Source organism: Ilyonectria robusta (assembly GCF_021365365.1).
Source record: "Ilyonectria robusta strain PMI_751 chromosome Unknown BGZ61scaffold_13, whole genome shotgun sequence".
Lineage (NCBI taxonomy): Eukaryota > Fungi > Ascomycota > Sordariomycetes > Hypocreales > Nectriaceae > Ilyonectria > Ilyonectria robusta.
In genome coordinates, this window is record NW_025764447.1 from 361,124 (window position 1) to 380,350 (window position 19,227).

The following is a 19,227-nucleotide window of genomic DNA, read 5'->3' on the forward strand; positions in this document are numbered from 1 at the left end:
CAATTCTTTCGACTGCTTGAATCTTAGTGCAAATGATGCGGAAAGCCCTTACCTTGGCCTCACAGCCAGGGAATGGGCTTGATGCCTCAGGCCTCGGGCCTGCGGGTCGGAACCTTACGGCTCCGACCGTAGCTAGCTAGCTGTAGAGATCATCAATCCTTCATCACACACATTTAGACCTACGGTCCCATCCCATCTCGTATCAGCTAACCTATTTTAGTGAGTGGTAACGGAATCGTCATTAAGAAGAAAGGAGAACTATAGCCGCAAGAATAATACGTTGCTTTTTACTATAAATAAGCCAGATTTACTTACAGACTAGATCAGCTTTTGCCACCGACGCCGGGATCCCGTAGCGCCGCTCTCTGGGGCCTAGGTGGGTCAGGGTAGGTCTCCACTCTCGGCATGCTACGGTTATCACGAAAGGGCTAATAGAGGAACGAACCAAGCAAGATACAGATCGCGCTAGACTATGCGTATCGACGATGCGACGCCGACGACGACTGCTGCGTCTTCTGGGTGCACGCCGATAACGAAGCGACTTTTTTGGCCGATTATAAGACGATCAGCAAGAAGCTCGGGGTCGACGCGCGGCTTGACGGGTCAGACCTGCTTGATGCGGTACGCAACGAGATCGAAGCTCGATCGAAATAGATAATAATTCTTGGCAACGCGGATGACTTGAGGTTGTTCGGAGTTGGTCAACAAGCAAAAGCAGAAGAAATGAGCGAGCATCAGAACCAGAACCTCCACAAATACGTGCCTTGCACATCACAAGGGACGGTGCTACGGACGAGTCGAGACGCGCACATTCTTGGCCCCCTTGTTGGATCTCGTCGCGGCATCAAAGTGCGGTCTATGGCGATGAACGAGGCAACAACACTTCTTGCGAGGACCCGAGATGAGCCATCGACTGCAGAAGAGGCATTGGGGGAGACAGGAGTGGATGCTCAGCTGGAAGAGCTACAACGTCTCCCGCTAGCGATCTCGCAAGCCGGGGCATATATGCGGCGCATGTCGATGACGGCCGAGCAGTACCTGAGCCTCCTCAGACAAGGCAAGACTCGATGGGAGGTGCTGAAGGTGACCGACGCTGACCGACGTCGACGGCTCGAGGTATCGAACAGCGTGCTTGAGACGTGGAGGATCTCGACAGAGCGGATCCGAGCGGAGAGCGAGATATCTTACTAGATATTGCATGTAATTATATATATGGACAGTTAAGATATACTGCATAAGCTAGTAGCAGAGGCGGCTTGTCGATATGATGAAGACGATAAAGACTCAACCAGGCAAGCCTTGGAGCTTAAGGTCCTGGAGGCTGTTGCACAACTGAAAGAGTTTTCTTTCCTCAGTCTGTATGAGACAGAGGATAGTAGCCGAAGGTACGAGATGCACAAGCTTATGCAAGAGGCTATACGATATAGGCTAAGGGTAAGAAGCTCTGCAGCAACGACCGTTAGTAAGGTATCAGGGGTAAATAATAGGCCAAAAGAGGATAAGGAATTCTACAGTGGCAGGGCGTTGCAGGTAGTAGATGACCTCTTCCCGTCATCGGAACCTGCCGCATAGGCACGATGCGAGCGCTACCTGATATATGCCATTCGAGTAGGGGAGTGGGCGGAGGTAGGCGAGACAGAGACGGAGACAGCAAACTTACTTCAGAGAGTATCATACTTTCTATACAAGCAAGGTCGATAGAAAGAGAAGGAGCCGGTAGACAGTCGCGCTTGGGGTCTCCGGCGGGAGGTGCTTGGGGAGAAGTATCCAGATACAATCAGCAGCATGGCGGACCTCGCGGCGATGTATCATGCTCAGGGCCGATATGACGAAGCCGAAGGCATCTACCAGCAAGTACTGAAAGTCAGACAGAAAGTGCCTGAAGAGAAGCATCCAGATACGATCAGCAGCATGGCATCCCTCGCGACGACGTACCATCAGCAGGGTCGATATGCTGAGGCAGAACAGCTCCACCAGACCGCTCTAGACCTCCGTCGACGTGTTCTGGGAGAAAGTCATCCCGCCACAATACAGAGTATAGAGTACCTCGCCTTGACGCAAGAGGCATTACAACAATTTCCGTCTCACAGAATCTCTGCAATCTTTGACAGTAACGCAAGTAGGCAATTCGAAAGGACGGGAGAAGCTAGGGCAAGGATCTTTGTGGGAGACTATACGCAGAAAAGCTGATAATTTCTGCAAATTGAGGTTTTCTCGAACACAAGGGCCTCGATGAAGCTGTATTTCTACATGTGCGAATCTATCTGTTTCTACTCGATTGTCTGGCATAGTAATCAACGAACGTTTTCGGTGCTTACTATATATAGAATTAAGTGTGCGGGTGTCATTTTTTTGGGTAATCGTAGCTTTCGGCCAGAAGGCGACCATGGGACAATTATGGATAGTGTTCAGAGAGATACATGACAAGACGTTGGCAGCTGTTGGGTTGTTTACTTGTTTGCTGGTATGTGACACAGTCACTTCTAAGAACCGCACCCTCTCCATCACGTGGCCTGGCGAAGTGCCCTGTCACGTGACGCTCACAGCTACTCTGTGCAATCTCAAGACATCGTACCTTCATCATCTTTTTAAAGTAACAGGCATCCCGCTCTGCTTCACTGGTTAACCTAGGCTACCACATAAGCTCATGTCAATATATTTCTTATCTTTCTCAATGGATGCATTGGTAGTCCTATATTCGGTGTTCCAATCCCAGATTTGCTTTCCACATCCTCGGTTCAGGTTGACTTAGTCTTTCTACCACTCTGCTAGCGACAACCTCCTTCTGTTTCGGGTTCTATAATGACTTATTAATAAACAAATTTCCGTGTCTCTGGAACAAAACAAGGGCCCCAAAGTGAGGGGCCAATTAACAGGATCTCAATCGTGACTCCATCTCGGAATTAGCGCTTATTCCGGCGCCTGCAATCATCATCGGCGATGAGTCATTAGAATCCTTCTGTCAATAAAAAGTTACAACCAGTCTCCAATCATTTTTCTCCAGTACTCGACTTTGAACGTTGTGTGTTTGAGCTATTTGCTAACATGGCGACAACTCAGACACAGGCCATCTCGGTCCCTTATTCTGCCAATGCATTCTCTCCAGAATCCAATGCATCGCCGACTCCACTCCCGGGAATTCTGTTGGATTCGTTCCAGGATGATCAAGTGCCCGTAATGCCCCAAACCTCGGCCAAGACATCCCGCCTACAGAATGCCATTCTGGTAGTTCTTATGTCCGGAATCACTTTCACTGGATCCCTCATCAATGGCCTCGTCACGGTTGGTTTACCCGCAATTACAGCAGATCTGAAGATCCCTCCATCATTGGCCTTCTGGCCCGCTTCCGTCTCCAGCCTTGCTACCGCGTCCACTTTGCTGCTAGCTGGATCTGTTGCAGATGTTCTGGGTCCTCGACGAGTTGATCTCGTTGGATCTTTCGCGAGTGGTGCTCTGATGATTGCCGCTGGTGCTTCCCGTCAAGGCTCCGAGCTGATTGCCTTGCGAGCACTCCAAGGTGTAGGCCTTTCCTTGCACCTTGCATCATCCGTATCGATCATCACGAAAGCCCTTCCTCAAGGTAGAGGCCGCAATCTGGCTTTCTCATGCCTTGGTTTGAGCCAGCCACTGGGTCTGTCGGTTGGCCTTGTCTTGGGTGGTGTTTTTGTGGACACAATTGGTTGGCGGGCAGGTTGGTATCTATCAGGCGGCTTGACCCTCCTGCTTGCGAGTATTGCTATTTGGGCTTTGCCTAGGAGCAATGATCTAAGAAGCATGAAGAATATCTGGCACGACATGAAGATAAAAGTGGATTGGGTCGGTGCCATGCTAGCATCCGCTTTCATGACGCTGTTGTGCTACCTTCTGGCGTAAGTTCGGCCAATTCTCCAAGCTAGCAGTTTTCAATGATGCTAACTTGATATTCTAGTATCTTGAGTGCGGATGTGACTCGGATTAAGGAACCCTTGAGTAGTGCATTTCTCTGCCTAAGTGTAGTTGCATTGATGACATTCATTTACTGGATGCACATCCAGGTCAAGGCAAACAGGCCAGCACTTATCCCCAACTCTCTCTGGAGAAATACAACATTCTCGGGGGTTTGTATGACTATTGCCCTCTCTAACGCCGTCATTAACTCGATGGAACTATTTTGTAGTCTATTGTAAGTTTGATATACGAAGGGCCCGAGGATTCCGTCCAGCATTCTAATATTTCACAGTTTCCAAGATATACAGCTACTTCCTGCCCTCCAAGCTTCCATCCGCATATTACCCTCGACGACGGTCGGAATAATTATGAACTTTACGGTCGGTCTCTTTGTACACAAAGTCCCTGTGGTCTGGATCGTCATGTCTACTTCAATCCTCTGCGCTGGCGCGTCGCTATTAATGGCCGTCATCCAACCGTCGTGGCCATACTGGGGCAATGCATTCGTTGCTCAGCTGTTGATGCCTCTAAGCTGTGACGCCTTGTTTACGGTGGGGCTTATTATCATCTCGGATGTTTTCCCTGATGATACGCAAGCACTTGCTGGAGCTGTATTCAACACAGCCGCTCAATTTGGAGGTGCCCTTGGCCTTGCAATTTTGCAAGTCATATCCACAACAGTTACAGAAAAGCAGACTGGAATGGAGATGATCTCGGCACTTATGGAAGGATATCGAGCCAGTTTTTGGACGATGTTCGCATTTATGATCTTGTGTGCAGCTATCGGTACATTGGGGCTGAAAAACACTGGAAAGATTGGGCTCAAGAAAGACTAAACTCAATAGCCCGGTGCCTGAGCGTAGGTACCAAAAACAAATAGGCTTTCGCAAAGGTATCAAAAGAGAGACTACTTCCATACAGCCGAAAAAATATACCGTACATTGCCGATTTGTTACATCAATATCCTTTCCGCCGCGCCCATTCAAAAACTCCTACGTGCGCGACCTCGACCTGTTGGTTATGCCCAGCCGAGCTGGATGGGAAGATGCAACAACATATCACCCGCCGCATTCTTTGAAGGCATCTTCCCAGCTCTGATATTAAGCTGGAGGGATTGGTGGAGCAGTCGTGGAGCGGCAAGGTTGGCGTCGCGCTCCGTGCGCCACTGCACGAATTCCGCCTCGGGGACCTGATCTTTTAGATGCTTGTTGGCTTGATTTTGCTCGGAAACCGTAGTCACGGCAAGAGGATCGGCGCGACCGTCGGCGCCGCCTGGGGGGTAGTCATGGCCGGTCCAGATTTTGAACTTCTCTGGCAAGCTGAGCATCTTCCTCACCGAGGCGTATAGGGTGGAGGCATCACCGCCTGGGAAGTCGCAGCGGGCTGAGCCAACGTCAGGGTTGAAAAGAGAGTCGCCGCAGAATACGTTTTCTATGAGCCAAAACAAGTTAGCTGGGATATCGTCTTCTGTTATTGATGATACATACCTCCGATAACGTAGCCAAGATGGTCGGGTGTGTGTCCAGGCAGGTGGATTGCCTTGGCTTCAAGCTCCCCGATGGAAAAGACTTCGTCGTCGTCCAGGAGATGATCAAACGCGTCCTTGTACTCGCTTTCGGGAATTCCATATCGCTGGCCGAAACGATCTTGCGTCTGCCCGACGCGCTTACCAATGCAAATGTCGGGGCGCAGATCTTGAGACGCGGTAAGTTTCAGTTGCAGATAGTTCGAAGAGGTGATGTGATCGGCGTGCACGTGAGTTTCCAGCACCCTCACGACGATGTACTCATTTGCCTTGGCCAAGGAGATCAGCGCATCCGCGCTTTCAGTGGTTAGAGCATTCTTGACGGGGTCAAAGTCGAGCACGGGATCGATGATGACGGCATGCTTTGTCTTGGGATCGGCCACGATATACTGCCAAGTGGAAGTCTTGGGCTCGAAGATGTTGTGAATGATGGGCTCGACAGGCATTTTGTTTCGGGTAGTGTTGCGTTGCGAGGGTGGCTGCATGGACGGCGTTGGATGTGGAAAACCGATTTAGAGAGCTTGCAAGTGCATCTTATAGCACCATCTCACCTTCATTTCTACGCATTGACAGATAATAGACGTCTCTTTAACCAGTGTCCTCACTAATCGCCGTTGCCAAAGTCCCCGAGCACGGCGACCTCCCGCTACGATAACTAAGTTTTGGTGGTGACGACTGGTCGCCGAAATGGTGGGTCCTCCGGGGAAGTGGGGTCCGAGCCTCCGAGGCAGGTCGCCGAGGCGGCCACACGCTTCATCATGATGTCACTGTTCGCCGGGGATGTATCCATCAAACCTTGCATGGAGTTTTGGATTGTAATTTCAAGGCTAATTATAATTTAGAGAGCCTGGTAAATCACGGACCGACACCCGAGGGCCCACGTCCTGGCTAGCGAAAGCTGTTGGTCCGCGTCTCTGAGATTGTGGGATGTCTCAGATATCTTCTTAAGCTTAAACATGCATGATCTCCATAATAATTGCTTCTATTCACCTGAACGAGCACAACCAACCAACCAACCAACCAACCAACCACGTTCTAGACTCTCCGGGAATGTGTAGCCGAGCAACCATGTCTTGCCAAGGCCCTCCCTTGACCGTAAGTAAGCAAATGGGAGCCGTCTCTCCGGGGGGTTCTCTCCATGATCCTCCTCATGGAAGTAGGGAGAGAAATTGACGCTGCAGGTCAGGCTCTCCTCAAATGCATGTCTCTTTCGTTAAATGATGTGGCGATATTCTTTTCCCACCACGCCGACGCAAGGGGCCGGGAAATGAACTCCTAGTACACACCGCTTCTACCATCCTTTTTACTCTCAGCCTATGAAGCTTCCGTTGGCTTGCAGCGTTTAATTAGATTGGCAGCAATAGCCGCGTTCCGTTGGCAATGAGGCGCAAATCGGATCGCGTGAAATGTCTCAACGGACCGCCTCGCCACAGACACGCGGATAAGACAGCGTGCTTTTAAACATCATTTCGTTAATTATAAGCGAATATTCAATAGTGCATTCTCGACTGGACATGTGGCTGGCTGGAGGACGAAAAGGGAACTGAACCAGCTGTTGCGGCCTGTACAACCAACAGGTGTGGACCGCAGAGTGGGCATTCCTCAGAGACAGTGAGCAGATATAAGTTATCCATGAACACCATTTCGTCATTATGGAAATCAATTGGTAGACATCACAACACGACTCGAATACACCATGGTTCCAAAACCCAGCTGGCATACGCTGCTAGTACTCGCGTCCCTCGCAATCACACCCATCACGGCACACGGCACACATCATGTCGGCACTCAAATCAGCGAACTTCTGTCTCGAAACGATCTTGACAGTGATGGCTGCGCCCACCCGAACCTCTGCGTATGGGGCAACTGCACCGATGTCACAATCGGAATCGACCCAATGAACTGCGGACGAGCCGGAAACGCTTGCAGCTCTGGAGAGTTGTGTGTCGGAGGAGCTTGCTTGCCTCTCAAATTCGAACCCACCCTTCCTTGTGGTGCTTCGGGAGACAACTGCCTCCCTGGACAATGGTGCTATAAGGGTGCATGCACACCCATCCAAGTCGTCACAAACCCCCGTCATTGCGGCCTGTCTCCAGTGGAATGCAACGCCGGCGAGCTCTGTGTCAACGTTGTGTGCATCAAGATCGACATCGGATCCGATCCCTCCTCCTGTGGCAAGTCTCAGACAGCCTGTAACCCCGGAAACTGGTGCATGGATGGTATCTGCACGCCATTCGTCCTTGGAACGTCTGCTTCAACATGCTCATCCGACAAAAGCTGTTCTCTTGGAGCTCCGTGCCATGATGGCGTCTGTCAATCTTACAATACTGGCACCGATCCTTGGAATTGCGGTGCCGATCGTCGCCAATGCTCCGCCGGAGAGCTCTGTGTGTCTGGGAGCTGCAAGCCACTCAACATCACGACCAACCCCAAATCTGAAAAGTGTCATCCAGGCAGCCTAGAATACGACAGGCACTGTTTGCCTATACACATCAGCACCTTCCTGTCCGCGTGCGGGTACAATAGCCAAGGATGCAAAAATGGAGAGGTGTGTGTATCTGGAGTGTGTGTAAGCGGACTGGAACATACTGAGGACATTGCGATTATCGGCTGCAGCAAAGGCCCTGGAGAGCCTGACTCGCCTAGTCATTACGTTCAGTCCGCTGGATACAGCAACAGTGGAAGTACAAGTATCGAAGGTACACACAGTGGCAGCGAGAGCGGCGGAAGCAAAGGAAATGGACACAAAAGCAGTGCAGGCAAAAGCCATGGAAGCGAAACTTCTGGAAGCAAACACAGTGAAAGCACCAACAGTGGAGGCTCAATCAACAATGGCCATTCATGGAACAGCCACGGAAAAGGGGACACTCTCCATTCATCCAGCAGTGGCAACGGTACTCGGCGACAAAGCTACGGTTGCCCAGCAGGACAAGTCTGTGGTGCCGGCCTTTCCTTCGACATCTTTGGCGACTCTCAGAACTGCGCAGGTCCAGGAGACGTCTGCCCTGGGAACAACCTGTGCTGCAATGACACTTGTCTCCCCGTCGACATTAGCACGAACGCACACCTCTCGGACTGCAAGAACAATAAATGCAAGGCCGGATGCATTTGCAAAGTTGACCAGACATGCCGCTCTGTTGTGATTGAGTTGTTGTCCTCCGCTTGCGAACCAGTGTGTCGCACTGGTGAGATATGTGTCTCCGGCACTTGCATCAACATCGCTGGTGATGCTACAGGCTGTGGTATATCTGGATACGCCTGTCCTGCAAACCATTTTTGCATTCTAGGGACGTGTATCCCAGTCGACACCGGTAGCGACCCTAAAAACTGCGGTACTGGGGGACTTACTTGTCCTGCTGGCACGCTTTGCTTCGCCGGAGCCTGCATCCCCATTGAGGAGAATGCGGAGGAGAAGCCTGCCGTCTGCGATCCAGTCTGCGCCAAAGACCAAATCTGTGTTAAGGGATCATGTCTTGCCATTCAAGATCCGGCTTCATGCAAGGTTCCCAGTGGCGGCTTGTCCAGTCGACAGGACGTCAGTGGATGCCTCGTCGGTACAATCTGTGTCGGCGATCAATGTGTCATCGTCGAACCTGCCCTGAACTGCGGAGATCCCGGGAACGATTGCCCTGCCGGTAGTGTCTGCATCATGCGAGCCTGCGTGCCGACGGAGGATCCCTCAGGTTGCGGAGTAGGAGGCGCCGTCTGTGAGGTGGATGAACTCTGCATAGGCGGTTTCTGCACTCCTATTCAGACCGCCGGTGATTGCTATAATGTCACCTGCGAAGACGGGGAAGTTTGTGACGACGGCATTTGCGTTCCGGAGACCAAGCTTGGGTGCACCAAAGATTCCGATTGCGTTGGCGAAGAGGTTTGCCAGGACAGTTTCTGCGTGGTTGAGGCCACGTTCCAGCGCCAAGAATATGCGGACTGCGAGGAAGGAGAGCTCTGCCAGGACAATTTCTGCGTCTTATCCACGGCATTTGAATGCACGAGGGACTCGGAGTGCGTTGATGGAGAGGTTTGCCAGCAGGGTGTCTGCGTGCCAGATTCTCCGTCCGAGTGTATAAAGGACTCTGACTGCCTCGACGGGGAGGTGTGCGAAAAGAGTGTCTGCGCCTTGGATGCCACGGTCGAATGCGCAAAGGACTCGGACTGTCTTGACAACACGATCTGCCGGGAGAGTATCTGCGTGGTGGCTCCCACGTTGTTCGAGTGCACAAAAGACTCGGACTGCCTCGGCGAAGAGATGTGCCAGAAGAATGTGTGCGTGGTAGCTCCGGAGTCATCTGAGTGCACCAAAGATTCAGACTGCATTAGGGGACAGTTGTGTGAGAAAGGCTTCTGCGTGGTAGCTCCCACATCTCTCGAATGCGAGAAAGATTCAGACTGCCTCGACGGAGAGGTGTGCGAGGAGAGTGTCTGCGTAGTAGCCCCCACGTCATCTGAGTGCACCAAAGACTCAGATTGCACTGATGGAGAGGTGTGCGAGAAAGGGTTCCGTGTTCTCGTTCCCACGTCGCTCCCATGCACACAAGATGCTGACTGTCTTGACGGGGAGACATGTCAAGACAGCGTCTGTGTGATAAATGTTGAATGCGGAAAGGATTCAGACTGCACTGATGGTGAGGTGTGTGAGAAAGGCTTTTGCGCTCTCGCTCCCAGTGTCAAGTGCACAACCGACTCCGAATGTGATACGGGAGAAGTTTGCGATAAAGGTCTCTGCGTGCTCGCTCCAGTACCAAATGCACAGCTGACTCTCAGTGTGCTACGGGAGAGGTCTGCGAGAAAGGATCCTGCGTACCAGCTCCACGTATCCCATGCACATCAGATCCCGACTGCCCCAGCGGCGAACAGTGTGTGGATGGAGTGTGCTCTCCAGAGGCTTGCGGGTGCGCTTCTGATTCCGACTGCGCTGTAGGCGACTATTGCGACTATTGCATTTGCCTACACTCTACCAAGTAGTGTGTCATTGACCTGGATTGCATCGGTGTTGAGCGCTGTCAGGGGAGAGTATGCACTTGCGTCGCGGAAACCTGCATCGCCTCAGAGGAAATCGGTTGCACCAGCGACGACGACTGCGACTCTGGCAGCACTTGTACTGATGAGATCTGCGTGCCGATTACGGGATGTTCCAACGACGACGATTGCCCGGATTCTAGTACTTGCAATCAATCGACAGGCCAATGCGAACCTGGGACACCCGAGACGCCTGACTGTACGGCGGATGCCCAATGCCAGCAAGAGCTTGTTTGCAAGTCTGGTAAATGCGTTCCGGAATGTATCAGCGATTCCGATTGCTCTGGCGGTCTTTCTTGTGTCGACAACAGATGCAGCGATCCTGTTCCAGATTGTTGTGAAACGGATAGCGAATGTGCCGCTGGCTTTTTCTGTCGAGTGCACCAGCGATACCGATTGCTCTGATGGTCTTTCTTGCATCGACAGTAGATGCAGCGCCCCGGATCCGCAAATTTGCTCAACCGACAGCGACTGTGATGCTGGCTATACCTGTGTTAACAGCGCATGTATAGTCTCTGATTCAGCGAGTTGTTCGACTGACGGCGACTGTGATGCTGGCCTTTCTTGCATCGATAGTAGATGCAGCACCCCGGATCCGCAAAGTTGCTCGACCGATAGCGACTGTGATACTGGCTTTACCTGTGTCGACAGCAGATGCATCGCCACTGATTCGGGAAGCTGTTCAACCGATAGTGATTGTGATACTGGCCTCAACTGTGTCGACGGTACGTGTATCGTCCCCGATTCAGAAGATTGTTCGACCGATAGCGACTGTAACGCCGGCTTCAACTGTGTCGACAACACATGCATCATCCCTGATCCAGGCACTTGTTCCGCCGACAGTGACTGTCAACCTGGATCTACTTGCGTCGGCAACACATGCATTCTTTCCAATTCACCTTGCTCAATTGACACCGACTGTCAGGCTGGATTTAATTGTATCAGCGACGTATGCCTTGCGTCTAGTTCGGGGTGTTCAGCTGACAGCGACTGCGATTCTGGCTCTATTTGCGAGAACAGCTCATGTGTTCCGGAGCCGCAGTCCTGTTCCCTCGACTCCGACTGCGGTCCAAGTACTTTCTGTCAGAACGGCGTCTGTACCCCTGATCCAAACAGTTGCTCAGCTGACAGCGACTGTCAAGTTGGATCTACTTGCGTCGGCAACACATGCATTGTTTCTGATCCACCTTGTTCAGCTGACAGCGACTGCGGTACAGGTGATGTCTGTCAAAACGGCGTTTGTACCACACCCGATCCGAACAGTTGTTCAATTGACTTCAACTGCGGCGTTGGAGCCTTCTGTCTTCGGGTCCATTGCTACGTCACCGGTGTTGAAGCGTGTAGCGCGGACAACGACTGCGTGTCTGGTTCTATTTGCACCAGCAACACATGCTTCGATCCAGTAAATTGCTCCACGAATAACGACTGTCCTTCCCGCTCTATTTGCTACAACAGGAGATGCACCGCCCCTATTCCGGATTGTTTAGAGGACGCCGACTGCCTTGATGGCGGCGAGTGTGATGGCGGCGAGTGCGTCTCGCAACCTTGATACTTGTCTGGCGGCCGCACTCTGCAATATCTGCGCCTCAACTGCGTGTTTGGCCCGAATATTGTTATCTTCCGGGCTCCAAGCGTCTTCCGGCGAGTGCTTTTGCATTCAGGGTTGTTTACAAGAGCGGGTGTCGGGCTAAATATTCCTTGCAGTCTGCGATAGTAACAGTGCATGGGCAGACCGAGCGTGTGCAACTTCATAGTACTTGAATCTATTTGACGATTGTCAGGAGGGTTCTCTTGCAACGAGCCAATATATATATGGGTTATTTGTGATCGAGTAAGAGGCAAAGTAGATAGCTAGAGACGGTATGCGATGATCACTTTCGGGGATTCAAAGGATCAGCAAGTCCTTAGCTCCGGAAAAGGAGCGTTTTAATTACACGATTTGCATCTCGATGTGCCATATTTCCTTTCTCACGAGATCCCAAGCTGGTGCCGCGTTACCCTGAGGTGCGAGTGAGCGATTCCCCTTTCCCAATTTCAGTTGCAGGACATAAATCAAGACAATGTTGTGTTTCACTATCAACTATACAAAAGTCATTCTCCGTAGCTGCCTTCCATCCCAACCTTGATACAACCCAGAAATGCATGATTCAGTGCTCAATCAATATCCCTGGCCGCTCTCTCCACCCACTCATACGAGGGATCATAACCAATGTGTATACCCATTTGCATGGTTCTCGTAATATCCTGGTAAAACACCTCGCGCGCTCCATCACCCTCGCTACTTATCTTTTGCGGCTTCACCATGCGCTTCTTGGCCTTTCCGAAATTTGACCCAACGTCCCATGCCCGGTAGCTGACAGACACGCGTTTGAGCCTGGAGTGGTCCTCCCAGTTGAATTTCCCACTGCCACTGCCACTGCCGCCATCACGAGACAAGACACCTTGTACGATGCCGTTTAGGATGGTGAAACCGGGCTCAGCTGGTTGAGGATAACCTGCCCAGCTGTCATGGGGGAAGCAAGTGATGGTGGTCAGGTTAGTGCCACGGGCAAGTGCTTTTCCGATTTCATCCTATCAATTCAGGTCAGTAATGCTTGGTAGAATTGGGTACGAGTGATGGAAACTGCCTACAATTTCCGCTTCCTCTGGTGCAAACTCGAATTCTTCCAATTCAGGGAGCGCATCAATGATGGTTGCCACAGTTGCTGCTGATAGGTACGGGATCCTGCGGTCGCTGATGATTCCCCGATAAGATAATTTCAAGCTTCTCAACTTTTTATGCTTGATAATAGCTTGCAACAGCATGGTCGGTAGTCCAGGGTTTGTGGCGATCTCTCTCGGATACTGGTTGTAATCCGGGAGTAGCAGGGTCGTCAGAGTGTCAAACGAAGAAATGAAACGACACTTAGCCTCGAGGTCCCCCGGGTTCTCTGTAGCAGCCCGTGTGTAGCCTTCATTTGTCATGCCCAAGCGCAAGGTCCGCAAGCTTATATCTGCTCCTGAGCTTTGAGCGGAAGAAGTCAAGCTCGTCAGATGGTCAAGGAAGAGGTGCTGGCCCTCTGACAAAAGACCCAGTGAAAGCTGAGTCAACCCGATGAAGTCAATAGCCCTGTCTAACGCCTTGATGAAAGCTGCATCAAATGAGACGCCGGAAAGACTAAATAACTCCAGTGCGGTAAGATCGTGGTTTTGACTGCGAGTGGTACCTCCAGCAGAGATCTTCTTCTCCCAATCTTTCAAAAAGTTGGGCGCGTATGGGTTTGTCTCCACAGCCAGAGTCTGAAGTGTCGACAGCGAGTTTAGAAGTATAGACCGGACGACGTTATTTTCGTCGTCAAGCTCAGATACATAGCTGTGATCTTGCAAACTAAAGTGCTTCAAATTCTTGATTTTGACCAGTGGTTTCAGAGCTCCAGCTTCGAAATCGGTCGAGAATAGGGACAAGGCTTGCAGGTTCTTCAGTGATGCAATGCTCTGTCCCATTGACCTATGAATAGCGTCAACATGCTACAACATGATGTGTGCAAATGGGAAGGGTGCCATGAATTACTTACTTTGTAAGCACCCGCGTCTCCACAATCTCCAGATTGCTCAAATTCTTGAATGCCTCGTCCAAGTATCTGTGGACAATATACTGATGCTTTCGTCCCGGATCTGAGACCCCAACAACTATCTGGCGCACATAGTCTGCACAAGCTGGCTTCAAGTTTTCGTCGAGGTGGCTTGGATACCGTTCCTGTTGACCTTTGTATTTGCCGTCCTTCTTCAACTGCTTCTTCTGTGCGATTGTAAGATATGGTTCGAGGGCACGGATGACCTTTTGGATGTGCGCGTGAAACATGGCCGCAACAGCAATGCGCTTGTGAAGCCGTGGCATCATGACCGAATAGTAGCTTTTGCATGTTCGCCCCAGTTTGCCCATGGTTGATGGGGAGTCGATCTGGTGTACATGAGCATAGTTGCGACACAATACCTTGGGTTTGTTTACTTACGCTGTTAAGAATCATGTGCAGTATTTCCGGGGGCAAGGACGATAAATCGTCGTTCGATGAGGGGAGCTGGGTTCGAGCAGGTGGTTCTTTGCTCTTATCTTTACCCTTTCCTTTCGCCTTGCCGGTTGTTAATTTCGGTGCTTTTTTCTTGCTTTTGTCGGTGGCATCTGGTTCAGCTGCTGGTGCTTTCCGCTTCTTGCTTGGGACAACTTCAATAGGGGCAGGTTGCTGGATCTCGACTGGTTCTTGAGCCACCTGCTTTTGAAGCCTGGAGCTTCTCCTTGTTGCCATTTTGTTCGCTTCAGAGACTGGGTCGGACACGATGCAAAGAGCGAGTGTCTTGGCAAAGATGATTCTCAGGAGTTCAATCTCACGCGACGTGGTGTGCCTAGAAGGGACCGGGACTGTGTCAGAACACGTCGCGGTATCACGTGATATCGTGCTGAGAATGTAAGCACTAATCGCCTTTGCTGCCTACAAAACTGGGCCACTAAGAGTGGAGATAACAATTGAGAGAGTCAGAGAGTATAGGTGAAAAACAGTAAACACCTAGAGCCGTTACTGGAAGCGAGAATATGCTGAAGGAGCAATATTCAAGATCTGGGTTCCATGCCAGTTTAATTTATTTAGGGATACACCACAATTGTCATTTAGTCTTATATTCCCGTGAGATCCCCAAAATGGCAGCGTCAAACTTGGCTTGCTCCAGGGTAAGTTAAGAGCTAATATTTTACCAAACCAAGATTCCAGGTTCTTCAACGTAGTTATTAGGTTTATAGCTAAAGTATTCACCGATGAAATAAAAAAATGCGCATTCGGTATTCGTCAAGTAAAATGTCAGAACTGATTTACTTCTGTAGGTCAATTGCAGGCGAGTAGCTCCTCCAGTATGCCAATTGACACAGACAATACTCTACGCAGAAGGCTATTACAACTACGAGATTTGCTCATAGCACCACTAAATTTAGGTAGAGACTAACAGGGCTTAAGTATATAGACTAAATATACTTTTCTTCAGAAGTCTTTCCCGAGAGATGCTCACATTACTTGAATATCCATGGCAAAAGCCTCCCTGTCTTGGAATGCCACTCCTCCCACTCAACGCCAAATCTAGCCTTCAACATACGTTCTTCCTGCCTCACACGAGTCCATACGCCAAACAAGAAGATACCCACTCCAACGGGGGCAGATACCCAGCCCAAGAAAGAGACGGCTTGGTACCACGAAGGCGGGATCCAGCAGCTCAGAACGCCGTCGGTGCGACATAGCAACGACAAGTTCGAGAGAAAAAGCACCACCAGCCCGGTATAACTGGGATGCTGCACGTAGCTGTACATGCCGCCCTTCTCTAGCCGGTCGGGTGGCGCAAGCGCAAAAGTGAAGTTCTTGCCGAGGGAGGCATATGAAGCCAGGCGCAGGGGAACGCCAGCACAGAGAATGAGTGCGAGCGGGACGGCTGTTGCTGTTGACCACGTGACAAGGCCAACCTCCAAGCCGTTCTCAGCGCCGTGATGGAGGAGGAATGAGGGTATATTCGGGCTGGTGTAGGCGAGACTGGAGGTGTGCAGCGCCAAGAGACCCAATGGGGCGAGTACCACCTTGGTTGTGTGCTTGCTAGTGAGACTTAAGCGGCTGATCGAGTCGGAGACCTCGGAGGAAGAGCGAGGATTCGGGCTGGGATTGGGAGGGGAGAGGGCAATATAGGTCCCGATAGTAGACGCGAGAATGGTTGCAGCTAGGGAGGCTTGCGAGAGGGAGGCTGAGAGCACCATGTTTGTTGCTTCTGGTGTGTATGCGTTGTATGTAGAGATGAGATGCCAGGCTCAAATCAATCTGAGTTGGTGATTGTAAACAACTGCCCTTTGGCGCCACCAGCGTGGTATTGGCGATGTGGTTGCTGGTGTTGTGGTGGGAATGTTGTTGAATGGTGGACGGCTGGTCCGGCACAGCCCGGTGAGTCCTTTTTCGCCACATCGGTCAAGGCGAGGGGTCCAGCGACGATCCTAGCCTGAAACCGATCGATTGCCTCATATAGCGCTGTGGAGTCCCTGGAGCCTCACCGCCTGAACGCCAATGTACAGTGTGGCGGCGGTGCTGAGCAAGAAAAACCGCCTGTTCCAACCATATCTACGACAAACATCAGGGGGTAGTTTCCTATGCCTTCGGCAACCGCGCACGCCTAGCGGCTTTTGCGAGTGCCAAGCGCTCTTCTCGCCCTTGAGAGTGACGTGAACCTCATCGGGCCCAATTATCGGGTGAGTATGGATATTGTGGAGGGAATCCGCTCCCAAAAAACAGCCATTGGAATGCTGTTGAGGGTCTCCTTGTACCACCGTTCTTTGCTGGCGACCGATTCCAGGGATAAGATCTACGGCTTTCTTGGGCTATGCACACACGAAATAGTCTAGGATGACGACCGTTTAGCTCTGCGAGAATTATACAAGCTGTTGATAAAGAAATACTTCTTTAAGGATAGTAAGCTCCAAGCCGTTACGGCCCCAAGCGATCCCGTCTCTCGAGAACCCGACTCGTTGCCCAGCTGGGTGCCAAATTGTACAGGTGCATTTTAGTTATCATTCTTATCAAGTCTTTCTCCTGACGTCAAGCGCCTATTCCCGACAACACATATCTTTCCAGTGGTAGAAAAACGGTTGAAACCAAATAACTCTTCCAGCAAGTTAGCTATATGAATATTATCTTCCTGGAAGCTGGAAGACTTTCACGTTTGGCACATTTCTTTATCTAGGTTGGCGTCTCGCTGTGAGGGTCAGTTGGAGGTTTGCGATCTTGGTTCTAGAATTCTTGCCGTGGAAATTTGTCTTGACTCAAGTACTCATCCCTAATTAAGCCACGGGTACATTTCTTCATTATCCTTGTCCTGCAAAAAGTTGGAAAACTTCCTTAGCTGTATATATCGCTGGCTGTTTGGGTCGCTCTCATTGCCTTGGTTGGAAATATTATTCAACATGGCTTCGACAAACTGCTTTTTCGAATAATACTCAACCCCGTTGACTCCGAAAGTTTCCTCTGGGAATTGCATGCGACGGCACGAGAGCATGAGCGACGAGACCCCGGCCACTATAGCGGTAGCAACGGAGCTTCCAGATATGCTGTCATTGGACTCCAAGTACGGCACTGCACCGGCCGAGATGTCAGTACCGTGGACCTTGTAGTCATACTGTCCTACATGGCGATCGGAAAAATTGCCAAACTCGTTGCATGCCACGATGACCTTGGTTTCACTGCAGCTGGCGGGCCACGAGTCCTTCACATTCCAGCCTTCATCATGGTGGCTGCAGTACTGAATGATGCCCTTGTGGTCCGCCTCCGTGACCGCCTTCCGAAGCATGTTGGAATATTGGTTGTTGTTGGTAAAATCCGGAATAGAAAAGCTCATGGAAATAATGTCCACGTCTCTGCTGATCGCCCAGTTTATAGCCTGTTCAAGTCAGAATGACGCGGGAGCTGGAGAAAGTTTAGACGCCTTACCTCGGCAACATTGTCAGGCAAAATGCCCTGTCTGCCTTCAACGACCTTCGCAACATATAATTCGCAATGTGGGTCAATTGCACATATCAGATTTGCCATTTGGGTGCCATGGGGATCGGATGCGAATAGCCATGATCCCAACCGGCTTGCATCGTCGACAAACGAGTGCCCATCCTCTATGCGCGGCCACAGCCCTTTGTGATTCTGACTCCCTCGCCGCGGAGGTATGTTCAGAATTCCATTGTCCAGGATTGCAATACGAGTCGGTCGGACCTGTTTGCCTATGTTCAGGGATTCCGAGACCCAGCTGCTGTAACGTGTGATGTAGGCAAAGAGGTCTGGCACTGCTCTTTCGGCACTGGGCGCGGGTTAGTTCTAGTTGCGCCCTGAGGGATGGTGACTGGTAGTTTCCTTACATTTCCGAGAGGTTCTTGGTATTATTAGGTGGCAAGGAATTCCACATCTGAACCACCATGGTGAATTGAAAACCCTTCCGGCGGCTTTTCAGCTCCCTGAGTACCGGAGCAATTTTTGCTTTTAACCTTGTGCAACATTCTGGTGTCATCAAATCCTGGTGACAGATGTTAGCTATTGTATGTGGAATTGGTAGGGATGATAAAAATTACTTGGATAAAGTGGATTTTGACCGACTTGAGCTGTGAAATAGGCATGTTAGACAGGAGAATATTAGAGAGAGGGGGGGAGACAGAGAGCATCAGCGACAATCCTTGCCTAACTTACCTTTTCCAAGGACTTAATCCCATCCGCGCTTAACCAATGATCCACGACTGCCATCTTGCCGCTCGAATACAGGTGAAGCTCAGTTAGACGCTTCTTGGTCTTGGGCTTAAAGCATGAGATTGCGATATCCAGGTGTCTCCAGTCCAACGACAACACCCCAAGCTCCTCTACTTCCTCGCCAATCTTCTCCTCATCGTGGGGATTGTACATTCGGTCTAGGACTTTGAGCTTCATGACCTTACGCACGCCCTTCCGCTTTAGCCAACGCAGGGTTTCGAAGACCTCGCTATGTACATGCACGCACCGTTCCGGGCCCTTTTCCCAAACGTCGAGGTCCAAGGCGGGAAAATCGGCATATCGGAGCACCTCTTCGAACTTGAGGTGGTGTTTGGTCTCTTCAACTGAGAGAGCTTTGAGGGATTGTACAAACTCGTCAACCGAATATAGCCTCGACGCAAAGCGCGAGAGGTCAAAGCAGACCTGGCCAACTATAGCAGAAATTTTATTAGAGAGCTCAATGGATTTTACGTTTTC

At 50.9% G+C, this 19,227-nt stretch overlaps 7 protein-coding genes across 7 annotated transcripts; 3 read left to right on the forward strand and 4 right to left on the reverse strand.

Moving 5' to 3' along the window:
* Window positions 1-72: 72 nt before the first annotated feature.
* BGZ61DRAFT_495027 (Tetratricopeptide repeat-domain-containing protein) lies at window positions 73-2,236 on the forward strand (the record flags this gene model as incomplete). The annotated part of the gene is made up of 9 exons (XM_046250827.1): window positions 73-128; window positions 318-386; window positions 450-621; window positions 655-1,116; window positions 1,240-1,434; window positions 1,498-1,530; window positions 1,573-1,668; window positions 1,702-1,999; window positions 2,112-2,236. The coding sequence occupies 9 exons, from the start codon at window positions 73-75 to the stop codon at window positions 2,234-2,236; spliced, it is 1,506 nt and encodes a 501-aa protein (XP_046102692.1).
* Window positions 2,237-3,177: 941 nt separating this feature from the next.
* BGZ61DRAFT_354999 (major facilitator superfamily domain-containing protein) lies at window positions 3,178-4,763 on the forward strand (the record flags this gene model as incomplete). The annotated part of the gene is made up of 3 exons (XM_046240677.1): window positions 3,178-3,869; window positions 3,929-4,162; window positions 4,220-4,763. 3 exons carry the CDS (start codon window positions 3,178-3,180, stop codon window positions 4,761-4,763), a joined length of 1,470 nt encoding a protein of 489 aa, XP_046102693.1.
* A 182-nt stretch (window positions 4,764-4,945) lies between these two features.
* On the reverse strand, window positions 4,946-5,898 carry BGZ61DRAFT_354979 (beta-lactamase-like protein; the record flags this gene model as incomplete). Its single annotated transcript, XM_046240674.1, has 2 exons — window positions 4,946-5,358; window positions 5,415-5,898. The coding sequence occupies 2 exons, from the start codon at window positions 5,896-5,898 to the stop codon at window positions 4,946-4,948; spliced, it is 897 nt and encodes a 298-aa protein (XP_046102694.1).
* Window positions 5,899-7,148: 1,250 nt separating this feature from the next.
* Window positions 7,149-11,877, forward strand: BGZ61DRAFT_547946 (uncharacterized protein; the record flags this gene model as incomplete). The annotated part of the gene is made up of 3 exons (XM_046255380.1): window positions 7,149-10,369; window positions 10,418-10,977; window positions 11,051-11,877. 3 exons carry the CDS (start codon window positions 7,149-7,151, stop codon window positions 11,875-11,877), a joined length of 4,608 nt encoding a protein of 1,535 aa, XP_046102695.1.
* A 634-nt stretch (window positions 11,878-12,511) lies between these two features.
* On the reverse strand, window positions 12,512-14,845 carry BGZ61DRAFT_422818 (uncharacterized protein). Its single transcript, XM_046243540.1, has 4 exons — window positions 14,464-14,845; window positions 14,026-14,411; window positions 13,103-13,958; window positions 12,512-13,042 (listed from the first exon to the last, which is right to left on the reverse strand). The coding sequence occupies exons 1-4, from the start codon at window positions 14,752-14,754 to the stop codon at window positions 12,626-12,628; spliced, it is 1,950 nt and encodes a 649-aa protein (XP_046102696.1). The 5' UTR covers window positions 14,755-14,845; the 3' UTR covers window positions 12,512-12,625.
* Window positions 14,846-15,341: 496 nt separating this feature from the next.
* Window positions 15,342-16,450, reverse strand: BGZ61DRAFT_454318 (uncharacterized protein). The gene has a single exon (XM_046246199.1). It carries the CDS (start codon window positions 16,233-16,235, stop codon window positions 15,507-15,509), a length of 729 nt encoding a protein of 242 aa, XP_046102697.1. The 5' UTR covers window positions 16,236-16,450; the 3' UTR covers window positions 15,342-15,506.
* A 1,029-nt stretch (window positions 16,451-17,479) lies between these two features.
* Window positions 17,480-18,153, reverse strand: BGZ61DRAFT_283393 (peptidase S8/S53 domain-containing protein; the record flags this gene model as incomplete). Its single annotated transcript, XM_046238486.1, has 2 exons — window positions 17,480-17,902; window positions 17,962-18,153. Coding segments are annotated over 2 exons (615 nt in total), but the record flags the coding sequence as incomplete, so codon positions are not given.
* Between the last annotated feature and the right edge of the window lie 1,074 nt (window positions 18,154-19,227).

Excerpts from the sequence above, each read along its gene's own strand:
- BGZ61DRAFT_422818 (XM_046243540.1), bottom strand. The coding sequence starts at position 14,754 with ATGGCAACAAGGAGAAGCTCCAGGCTTCAAAAGCAGGTGGCTCAAGAA. Across the intron at positions 14,412-14,463 it reads TGCACATGATTCTTAACAGC|ATCGACTCCCCATCAACCAT; the intron begins GTAAGTAAACAA and ends CATGTACACCAG. Across the intron at positions 13,959-14,025 it reads GAGACGCGGGTGCTTACAAA|GTCAATGGGACAGAGCATTG; the intron begins GTAAGTAATTCA and ends CGCTATTCATAG.
- BGZ61DRAFT_454318 (XM_046246199.1), bottom strand. The coding sequence starts at position 16,235 with ATGGTGCTCTCAGCCTCCCTCTCGCAAGCCTCCCTAGCTGCAACCATT.